This window comes from Mobula hypostoma, chromosome 3 (genome assembly GCF_963921235.1).
Source record: "Mobula hypostoma chromosome 3, sMobHyp1.1, whole genome shotgun sequence".
Taxonomy (NCBI): domain Eukaryota; kingdom Metazoa; phylum Chordata; class Chondrichthyes; order Myliobatiformes; family Myliobatidae; genus Mobula; species Mobula hypostoma.
The window spans coordinates 111,955,116-111,967,207 of record NC_086099.1 but is presented as its reverse complement, the minus strand read 5'-3'; the positions used below and the strand labels follow the sequence as shown (position 1 = coordinate 111,967,207).

The window sequence follows — 12,092 nt, the reverse complement described above, 5'->3', positions numbered from 1 at the left end:
AGTCAGATGTATCAGTATTACATTGGAGTAAAGGGAATTACAGAGGCATGAGAGAGGAGCTGGCCAAAATTGATTAATTAGGAACACTAGCTGAGATGATGACAGAGCAGCAATAGAAACATAGAATAATAGAAAACCTACAGCACCATACAGGCCCTTCGGTCTACAAAGCTGTGCCGAACATGTTCTTAACTTAGGAATTACCTAGGGTTACCTATAGCACTCTATTCTTCTGAGCTCCATGTACCTGTGTAGGAATCCCTTAAAAGACCCAATCATATCCACCTCCACCACCGTCACTGGCAGCCCATTCCACACACTCACCACTCTCTGTGTAAAAAAACTTACCCCTGACATCTCCTCTGTTCCTAGTTCCAAGCACCTTAAAACTGTGTCCTCTAGTGCTAGCCGTTTCAGCCCTGAGAGAAAGCCTCTGACTATCCACATGATCAATGCCTCTCATCATCTTATACACCTCTATCAGGTCACCTCTCATCCTCCACTACTGTCAATCAATATTTGGCAAATTAACATCTCCCGCCATGACAACCCTGTTATTATTACACCTTTCCAGAATCTGTCTCCCTATCTGCTCCTCGATGTCCCTGTTACTATTGGGTGGTCTATTAAAAACACCCAGTAGAGTTATTGACCCTTTCGTGCTCCTAACTTCCACCCACAGAGACTCTGTAGACAATCCCTCCAAGTCTTCCTCCTTTTCTGCAGCCGTGACACTATCTCTGATCAACAGTGCCACGCCCCGACCTCTTTTGCCTCCCTCCCTGTCCTTTCTCAAACATCTAAAGTCTGGCACTTGAAGCAACCATTCCTGCCCCTGTGCCATCCAAGTCTCTGTAATGGCCACAACACCATAGATCCAAGAACTGATCCATGCTCTAAATTCATCCGCTTTGCTCATAATACTCCTTGCATTAAAATAGACACATCTCAAACCATCAGTCTGAGCACATCCCTTCTCTATCACCTTCCTATCCTCCCTTTCGCACTGTCTACAAGCTTTCTCTATTTGTGAGCCAACTGCCTCTTCCTCTGTCTCTTCAGTTTGGTTCATACCCCCCAGCAATCCTAGTTTAAACTCTCCTCAATAGCCTTAGCAAACCTCCCCTCCAGGATATTGGACCCCTTGAGATTCAAGTGCAACCCGTCCTTTTTGTACAGGTCACTCCTGCCCCAAAAGAGCTCCCAGTGATCCAGAAATCTGATTCCCTGCCCCCTGCTCCAATCCCTTAGCCACGCATTTATCCTCCACCTCATGCTAATCCTAAACTCACTGTTACGTGGCACAGGCAGTAATCCCGAGATTACTACCTTTGTGGTCCTGCTTCTCAACTTCCTTCCTAACTCCCTGTAGTCTGCTTTCAGGACCTCTTCCCTTTTCCTGCCTGTGTTGTTGGTACCTTTATGTACCACGACCTCTAGCTGTTCTCCTTCCCACTTCAGGATATCGTGGATGCGATTAGAAGCATCCTGGACCCGAGCTGCAATTTTTGGGAACAATTCAGAAGGTGCAGGACATATCCATCCAAAAGAGGAGGAAGTATTCTAAAGGCAAGATGACACAATGGTGGCTAACAACATAAAAGCCAAAGGGAGGGTATATAGAGCAAAAATTCATGGGAAATTAGAGGATTGGAAAGATTTCAAAAGCCAACAGAAGGCAACTAGAAAAGTCATTAGAAAGTAAAAGATGGAATACGAAAATAAGCTGGCTAATAATATTAGAGAAGATACCAAAAGTTTCATCAGATACATAAAGTGCAAAAAAGAGGCAAGGGTAGATATCGGACTACAGGAAAATTATGCTGGAGAGGCAGTAATGGGTGACAAGGAAATGGCAGATGAACTGAAGAAGAATTTTGCATCTGTCCTCACTGTAGAAGACACTAGGAGTATGCTAGAAGTTTGAGAGTGTCAGGGGGCAGAATTGTGTGCAGTTGCCATTACTATTCAAAGGTTCTTGGGAAACTGAAAGGTCTGAAGGTAGGTAGGTCAACTAGACCAGATGGTCTACACCCCATAGTTCGGAAGGAGGTGGCTGAAGAGATTGTGGAGGCGTTAGTAAATATCTTTCAAGAATCAATTGATTCTGGCATTGTTCTGGAGGAATGAAAAATTGCAAAATCAATCCACTCTTCAAAAAGGTAGAGAAGCCAAAGAAAGAAAATTACAGGTCTCACTTCAGTGGTTGGGAAGATCCACAAACACCAGAAAATCTGCAAATGCTGGAAATTCAAGGCAACACAAAATGTTGGCGAAACTCAGCAGGTAGGCAGCATCTAAGCATCTATGGAAAGGAATAAACAGTCAACGTTTCTGGCCGAGACCCTTCATCAGGACTGGAAAAAATTTGAGAAGTCAGGGTAAGAAGGTGTGGGAGAGGGGTAGAAGGGAGGAAGAAGTGCAAGGTGATAAGTGAAACTGGGAGAGGGGAAGGTGGAAGAAAGGGAAGGAAGAGAAGTACCAGAGGGAGGTGATGAGCAGGTAAGGAAATATCTGAGAGAGGGGAACAGAAATGGGAAATGGTGAAAGGGGAGGGGCAGTTACCGTTTTTGAGAATTCATTGATCATGCCATCAGGTTGGAGGCTACCCAGACGGAACATATGGTGTTGCTCCTCCAACCTGGCTGTGGCCTCATCACGGCAGTAAAGGGAAGGCTGTGGATTGACTTGTCAGAATGGGAACTGAAGTAGAATTGAAATGGGAGGCAACTGGGAGATCCTGCTTTTTCTGATGGACAGTAGGTGCTCGATGAAGCGGTCACCCAATCTACATCTTGTCTCACTGATATACAGGAGGCCACACTGAGATACCGTAGATAACCCCAACAAACTCACAAGTGAAGTGTTGCCTCATCTGGAAGGACTGTTTGGGGCCCTGAATGGTAGTGAGAGAGGCGATGTAGGAGCAGGTGTGACACTTGTTCCATTTGCAAGGATAATTACCAGGATGAAGATCAGTGTGGAGGGACGAGTGGGCAAGGGAGTCACATAAGGAGTGATCCCTGTGAAATGAGGGAAAGATGTGTTTGGTGGTGGAATCCTAGTGGTGGAAGAATTACAGAGAATTTTGTGCTGGACATGGAGGCTAATTGGGGTGGTAGGTGAGGAAAAGAGGAACACTATCCCTGGCATTGTGGTGGGATGATGTGGTGAGGGCAGCGTTGATGGTGGAGGAAGGAAAGTATCTTTCTTTCAATAAGGAGGACATCTCATTAGTTCTAGAATGAAAAGCCACATCCTGAGAGCAAATACTGTGGAGATGGAGGAACTGAGAGAAGGGGATAGCATTTTAACAAGTGACAGGGTGTGAAGAGATATAGTCCAGGTAGCTGTAAGAATCAGTGGGTTTATAAAAGGTATTGGTGGATAGACTCTCTCCAGAGATAGACAGGGAGATTGAGAAAGGGGAAGGAGGTATCAGAAGCGGACCAAGTCAATTTGAAGGAAGGGTGGAAGTTGGATCCAAAGTTAATGACATTCATAATGAAAATGAGATGGTCAGGGCCAGGGAACTTTAGCTTGACTATCACCAACCTTATTAACTCTGGGGATCTCCCATCCACTGCTACCAACCTCATAGTGCCTTTACCCCAATCCTCCCGTTTCTACCTCCTACCGAGGATGCATAAACCTGCCTGTCCAATTAAACCCATTGTTTCTGCTTGTTCCTGCCCCACCAAACCTATATCTGCATACCTTGACTCTATTTTATCTTCCCTGATTAGGTCCCTTTGTACCCAGATCCATGATACTTCACATGCTACTGATCTTTTCCATGACTTCAAGTTCCCTAGCCCTGGTCATCTTATTTTCTCTATGGATGTCCAGTCTTTATACACCTCTATCCCCCATCATGAGGGCCTTACAGCTGTCCACTTCTTTCTTGACAACAGATCAAACCAGTTCCCCTCCACCACCACTCTCCACCATCTGGCGGAACTGGCCCTCACTCTCAATCATTTCTCCTTGAGCTCCTCCCCATTCAAGTCAAGGGTGTAACCATGGGCACTCATATGGGTCCTAGCTATGCCTGCCATTTTTGTTAGCTATGTGGAACAGTCCATATTCCAAGCCTACACCGGTGTCACTCCACAGCTCTTCTTACACCACCTGATGATTACATTGGTGCTTTTCATTCCAGAACTAATGAAATGCCCTTCTTCTTCAAAGAAAGGAACTTGCCTTCCTCTATAATCAAGTGTGCCTTCAACTGCGTCTCTTCCATTTGGCATATGTCTGCCCTCACCCCAGCCTCTCGCCACCCTACCAGGAATAGGGTTCCTCTTGTCCTCAACTACCACCTCATTGGCCTCTGCGTCCAGCACGTAATTCTCTATAATGCAGCATCTCCAACAAGATCCCACCACAAAGCACATCTTTCCGTCGCCCCACTTTCCACTTTCCACAGGGATTCCTCCCTATGTGACTCCCTTGTCTGCTCGTCCCTTCTTACTGATCTCCTTCCTGGCAAGTGGAGCAAGTGCTACACCTGCCCCTGCACCTTCTCCCTCACTACTATTCAGGGTCTAAACCAATCCTTCTAGGTGACGTGACACGTCACCTGTGAGTCTGTTGGGGTCATCTACTCTATCCAGTGCTCCCGGCAAGACCTCCTGTATATTGGTGAGACCCGATGTAGACTGGGAGACCGCTTCACCGAGCACCTGCCTGAAAAAGTATGGTCTCTCGGTAGCCATTTAAACACATTAATCCATGGCCTCCTCTACGGCCACAAAGAGGCCACACTCAGGTTGGAGGAGCAACACCTTGTGTTCTGTCTGACTAGCCTCCAACCTGATAGCATGAACATCGATTTCTTGAACTTCCGTTAATTGTCCCTCCCTCTTCACCATTCCCCATTCCCGTTACCCTTTCTCACCTTTTTCCTTACCTGCCCATCGCCCTCCTCCGATGCTCCTCCTCTTTCCTTTTTTCCCATGGTCTTCTAGCCTCCCCTATCCGATTCTCCCTCCTCCAGCCCTTCATCTCTTTCACAAATCAACTTCTCAACTTCACCCCCTCCCTCTCTCCCAGTTTCACCTATCACCTTTAACTTCTTCCTCCCTTCCCCCACCTTCTTACTCTGACTTCTCATATTTTCTTCCAGTCTTGATGAAAGGTCCCGGCCTGAAACATTGACTGTTTATTCCTTTCCATTGATGCTGCCTGGTCTGCTGAGTTCCTCCAGCACTTTTTGTGTGTGTTGATTGGGAAGACGTTGGAATTGATTATTAAGGATATGTTTTTGGGTACTTGGAGGCCCAAGATAAATTAGGCTGTAGTCAGCACGGTTTCTCAAAGGAAAAATCTTGTCTAGCTAATCTGTTGGAATTTTTTGAAGAAATAGCAGGCAAGACACTCAAAGGTGCCACACATGAGGCTGCTTAACAAGTTATAGGAAAAATACTACCATGGTAGAGCATTGGCTTATTGGCAAGAGGCCGAAGGTGGGAATAAAGGGAACCTTTTCTGATTGGCTGCTGGTGACTAGTGACATTCCACAAGGGTCAGTGTTGGGACTGCTTCTTTTTACGTTATATGTCAATGATTTGGATGATGGAATTGATGGATTTTTGGCCAGGTTTGCAGACAATTACGAAGATGGGGAAGGCAGTTAGTTTTGAGAAAGTGGAGAGGCTACAGAAGGGTTTATACAGATTAGGAGAATGGGTAAAGAAAAGGCAGATAGAATACAGCTGGGAAACATAGGGTCGTGCACTTTGGTACAAGAAATACAAGCGTAGACTATTTTCTAAATGGAGAGAAAATTCAAAAACCTGAGGTGCAAAGGGACTTGGGAGTTCTCGCAGGATTCCCTAAAGGTTAATTTTCAAGTTGAGTCTGTGGTGAGGAAGACATATGTGATGTTAGCATACATTTCAAGAGGTCCAGAATGCAAAAGCAAGAATAGAATGTTGAGGCTTTATAAAGCACTGGTAAGGCCTCACTTAGAATATTGTGAGCAGTTTTGGGCCCCTTATCTAAGAAAGAATGTGCTGACAATTGAGACTGTTCAAAGGAGGTTCACGAAAATTATTCTGGGATTGAAAGGCTTGTCATATGAGGACTTCTGCAGATTCCAGGCACATCTTCCCACCTTTATCTTTAATCAGTCCTACCTTCACTCCTGTCATCCTTTTTTTCTTCACATAATTGAAGAATGCCTTGGGGTTTTCCTTTACCCTACTCACCAAGGCCTTCTTAGCCCCTTCTTAAGCTCCTTTTTTGCTATCCTATATTCCTCAATAGACCCATCTGATCCTTGCTTCCTAAACCTCATGTATGCTGCTTTCTTCCACCTGACTAGATTTTCCACCTCACTTGTTACCCACGGTTCCTTCACCCTACCATTCTTTATCTTCCTCACCGGGACAAATTTATCCCTAACATCCTACAAGAGATCTCTAACAATCGACCACATGTCCATAGTACATTTCCCTGCAAAAACATCATCCCAATTCACACCCGCAAGTTCTAGCCTTATAGCCTCATAATATGCCCTTCCCCAATTAAAAATTTTCCTGTCCTCTCTGATTCTATCCTTTTCCATGATAATGCTAAAGGCCAGGGAGCGGTGGTCACTGTCCCCCAGATGCTCACCCACTGAGAGATCTGTGACCTGACCCAGTTCATTACCTAGTACTAGTTCTAGTATGGCATTCCCCCTAGTCGGCCTGTCCACATACTGTGACAGGAATCCATCCTGGACACACTTAACAAACTCTGCCCCATCTAAACCCTTGGAACTAATGAGGTGCCAGTCAATATTAGGGAAGTTAAAGTCACCCATGATAACAACCCTGTTATTTTTGCACCTTTCCAAAATCCGCCTCCCAATCTGCTCCTCTAATGCCCCTCTAATGCCCTCTAATCCAGGCATTATCCTGAGAAGTCAGCAGTGGAGGCTGAAGGGAAAGGTGATAGATTTATAAGATTAAGAGAGGGAAAGATAGAATAGATCACCAGTATATTTTTCCTACGGTTGAAATGTCTAAAAACAGAGGGCATGCATTTATGGTGAGATGGGGTAATATCAAAGGAAATATGCAGGGCAAGTTTTTTTACACAAAGTGTTGGGTGCCTGGAATGTGCTGCCGAGGCTGGTGGTAGAGGCAAGTACAATATACCGTCAGTAACACATACAAAATGCTGGAGGAACTCAACAGGTTAGGCAGCATCTGTGGAAAGGTTGGCACCCTTCATCAGTCCGAAACATCACCGTTTATTCCTTTATATAGACGCTTCCTCACCTGCTGAGTTCCTCCAACATTCTGTGTGTGTTACTCTGGATTTCCAGCATCTTATTTCAGCTTAACATCGTGGGCCAGTAGGCCAATTTCTGCCCAGTACTGTCTTATGTTCTGTGTTGCTCTGAGATGTGTGGGCAAGTTTTTTTTTTACACAGGTGCCTGGAGCACACAGTCAGAGCTGTTTGTGGAAGCAGACATGACAGGCACATTTATGATCACGAAGGAATGAAGGGAAATGAATCATGTAGCGGCATGTGGAACCGGTTTGATTTGGCATCATGGTTGGCAGTGACATGAGGACTGTAGAAACCGGCCCGGTTCTTGAACTGTACTGCCCTAAAATCAGCCCCTCAATAACTCACAAGACTTTTGTAGTTGGAGTATCATCACAGATTAAATGTCTGAAGTTTGGCACTTCGGCTCAGCATGGTCTGTGTCGTTGAGTTCAGAGTTTAATTCTGGCACCGTCTGTAAGGAGTTTGTATGTTCTCCTGTGACTGTCTGACTTTCCTCTGGGTGCCCTGCTTTCCTCCCACAGTCCAAAGGCAAACGAGTTAAATGGTAAATAGGTTATTGTAATTTGCCCTGTGATGGCTTGCTGGGCGGTGCAGCTTTTGGGCTGGAAGGACCTGTTCTGCACTGTATCTCTGAATTAGATAACTAAATAAATATGTTACAACTCCCTGTGTCTGCATTCTTGAACTCAATCACTTTTTGCTTTCTTGCCAGTGACATTAAACCTCTGTTATTTAATTTCAGACATTTCCACTGAAATCAGTTTTTTTGTATTGAAAACGCTTATCGTTTTAAATACTGTACATGATTAAATGTTTACTTCACCTTGTTTACTTTAAGTGTTGTTACATGAATGAAGTCACTAGAGAAAAATACCGTAGATACAAAGCAGCTTCTTTATTCGACAAAACAAGGTACAGCAGGCATCATATGGAGACGCTTTCGGTCGAAAGATTTGCTGGTCCAGTGTGGAGCTTGATATTTTATGTGCCAAACATCAAAGGACAACTCCATATTTACAATGTATGGACAATGCTTTCTTTGAAACTGCACACAACCTTCACAATTTCCTGCTTCACATCCACACCACAGGTATCCAAATAGATTTTAATCAGCATTGTCTGGTCTGGGATTTACTGCTTTTAGGAACCCATTGTTCAGAGCTGCACTCCAGATTAAATCCACAAGACATATTCAGATGTGAAGACTGGTAGCCAAAGTCAATTGCTAAATGTATATATCCTGAACCCAGAAATCACTCGAACATCAAGGATGTCAATTCTAGAATCTCTAGTTTTTCCACATAAGATATTTTTCAACCTTTAAACCTAGTAAATCTCCATCATACATTCTAAAAAGCTACAGCGTCCTTATCTTTGGTTTGGAAGTTTTGTCACAACAGTCACTCTTGAGTTCCAAGCCCCGTTTTCATACTCTGCTTGTCTATTCACCTTTAAATAGTTGGCCGTATACATGCCAACGTCCACATTTGGTTCAATTACTTTATATTGCTTCACCTTATTTTCCTACCTACATAAGTCATTTCATATTTATCTTTATTCTTTCACGTATCTATCCATTTTGCCAGTATCTTAACATTCTCCTGAACTCTCCTTTGTCAGTGTTTCCAAGTTTTATATCATTTACAATCTTTGGAATGGTCTGGATATTGAAACTCATGTCATACTGACCCCATGCCACACGTCCTTCTGTTTTCAGTAACATGTTATTGTCAGTACTCTCTGGTCATGATTCTTCCTCCTGTTAAATAGCTGCTTGGGATGAACCTTGACAAAATCTCTGTATTGCTTTCCAGACTTTCTAGGCAGACACACAGACCACAAGGTGAAGGCCAATAATCACATCCATACTGCAGCCAGCTTCTCATGATAGTGAAATTCAGACTTTAGCTGTGCATGAAGAATCTGATGGGCAGGGCCCTTCACCATCAGCCAAGTGAGAACTCAGTTCAGGGAATCAGATGGCTGTCAGCAAGAGCTGAGCTTTCCTGTACCCGAAAGAAGGCAAAATGAGAGTTTTCACGAAGTATTTACAGCCATTCCTGTGACACCATAGACACAAGGAGTCTAAGGTGTCACAGGAATGGCATTCAGTCCATAACAAGTCCACAACAACAGTGATACCTGATCAGGTGAATGTCTTTTATGCACAGTTTGATGCACGGTACAATGCCAACAAGAAAGGGTTCCCTCTGCCCAAGTAGTAGGCGCACTGTGTAACTGCAACTGGTATGAGGAAGACCACAGCCAGGGCCAACCACATAAAGTTGCTGAGGCTGATAACATAACTGGTCAGGTGCAGAGAGACTGTGAAGCCCAGCCCAGTTAATAGAGATTGTAACAGACATCTTCAACATCTCCCTGGAACTGGAGCAAACTCCTGTCTGTTCCCCTAACAAATCCCGTATCACCACAACTTACCTCTTCTTCTCCCTTCCCTTTGAGTCACAGATACAAACTCAGTGCCAGAGGCCTGACCACTGTGACTCTGTTAGTCAACCCCGTCGATATATCTGTTTCCAAAGTGATCTACCTGTTGTTGAGGTGGACGGCCACTGGGCTACTCTGCACCGACTCCTTAACCTCCTGTCACCAACTCTCCTGTGTCTTACACTTTGGGTGTAACTACCTCTCTATATGTCCTATCTATGACCCCCTCAGCCTCCCAAATGCTTTGGAATTCATTCAGTTCCAGCTCCAACTCCTTAACGAGGTTGTTGGAAGTTGGCCGCTGGTCAAAACTGTTGCAAACTGCTCCCGTCTTTTATCCTCGGGCAGTGGATCTAATTGAAGTCCCCTTCTCTCCACTTCCAATGTCTGGATTGGCTGCTGCTCAAAGCTCATTGTACACTATATTTGCTCCACTTATTTTTTTTTCAATTATCCCCTGTTTTTTGTGCCCTTGTTTCAAAGATTCATTACACAGACTCATTATAACAGACATGTACATAAGAGCTTTATAGACAACTGTTGTCTAATAGATGAGCCTCAAAATCATTTGTAGACCTGTATCTGCTTGCTTGAATGCTGAAATGTAAGAAATACTTGATTTTTTTTTTACATTCTTGACAGATACATTATGTTAGATTTAGAAAATTTCGAGGAGAATATATAGCTTTTCCTGAGGGGCTTTTAGGGATGCCTAAAAGCCAGTAGCATGGTGGTATGAACTTTAACCCTTATTAATTTTGAGATTTTACAGCCTGGAAAATGGAAATGCTTTCTCTCAAATTAGACTTGTTTCAGTTCCATGAAGATCGGTGTTTTCCTGTTTACTTACTTTTCCTCTTTTCTTTCCAAGATGAAAAGTTATTGCAGTCCTTGAACAAAATTAATCGACTGGATATTATCAGCCTGCTGGAAACTACACAAACATCACCCAGCAAAGAACATGTTTCCCGTACTTATGCAGAGATTGAACAGACAATAGCCCAAGATCACAGTGAAGGTGAATGCATTTTTCACAGTAAATCAACTTGGCTGTTGAAATTTCAAGTTGAAGCGTGTACTGTGAGGATTGGATGAGTCAGTCCATTTTGCACTCTGCTGAATATTCCTTTCTTTTGATTTCAAATATTGATGGTTCTATAATTGAATCACTTGTTCTCTGCCATTGGAGAAAATAGAAACTGTTTCCCTAGTGCACTACCAAGGAAATTAGTGAAATTTGTTTTGACTATGACCAAGTGTTTGGATGTGGTATCTTGTTGGTGGGGTCAAAGGAAAGTTGCTTAACTTGAATATTAGTAGTAGGGAAACACAGAGACTGGGTACATCTAACACACTACCCTTTGGTATCAAGCCATAATTAGTAATGAGGTGAACAAACCTTGGAGATGAAGGTTTTCATTAATTCATAGAATTATACAGCACAGAAATGAGTTCTTCAACTCAACTCATCCATGCTGACCAAGATACTTTTCCAACCTAATTTTATTTGCCTGCATTTGGCCAATATCCCTCTATATGGGAGGCAGGGTTTAAAGGTTGGCACAACATTGTGGGCCAAAGGGCCTGTACTGTGCTGTACTATTCTATGTTTTATGTTCTATGTAAATTACTCCTATCTGGGTACCTGTCCAAATGGCTTTTGAATGTTATAATTGAAACTGCCTCTGCTACATCCTCTAGTAGCTTGTTCTATATACCCTACACCCTGTGTGAAGAGCTTGGACTTCTGACTCTCTTTCCCCTCTTTGTCCCCTCTCATCTTAAAATTATGCCCTCTATTATTATACTCCACTACCCTGAGGAAAAGACTGATTATGCTGTCCATATCCAGCATAATTCTATAAGCCTCTATAGACCCCTCAGCCTTTTTTGCTGCAGAGAAACAGTCCCAGGCAATCCAATACCTCATATAACTCAAATCCTCTAGTCCCAGCAACACCATTCTGTACTGTCTTTATCCTAATTTTATCCTTCCTGTAGTGTGGTGAGCAGAACCATACACAACATTCCATGGTATCCTAACCAACATTTCCCATGACTGTAACATGGTGTCCCAACTCCTGTGCTCAGTGCCACAGCATGCCATATGGCTTGTTTACCACCCTGTCTACCCTGCTCATTTAAAGGAACTATGTACTTAAACTCCCACTGTCTCGCTGTTCAACAACACTCCCCGTGTTCCTGCCCTGATTTAAATTCCCAAAATGTTTAATTTCTCATTTCTGAGTCAAATTCCATCTACCATTCCTTTGCCCAGTTTCTAAGTTGATCCACATCCTGTTGCAATCTTATGACTTTCTAAGATTCACAGCAGCACCAGTTTTTCCTGAGATCT

General features: G+C 43.6%; 1 protein-coding gene across 5 annotated transcripts in view; it reads left to right on the top strand.

Moving 5' to 3' along the window:
* The window catches only part of LOC134344194 (ankyrin-2-like), a 978,678-nt gene that overhangs the window by 925,280 nt on the left and 41,306 nt on the right, over window positions 1-12,092 (top strand). For all 5 annotated transcript variants that reach the window (XM_063043600.1, XM_063043603.1, XM_063043602.1 and 2 more), the window contains one exon: window positions 10,608-10,754. In XM_063043600.1, the coding sequence (XP_062899670.1) occupies window positions 10,608-10,754 (147 nt within the window). The remainder of the gene's footprint in view (window positions 1-10,607; window positions 10,755-12,092) is intronic.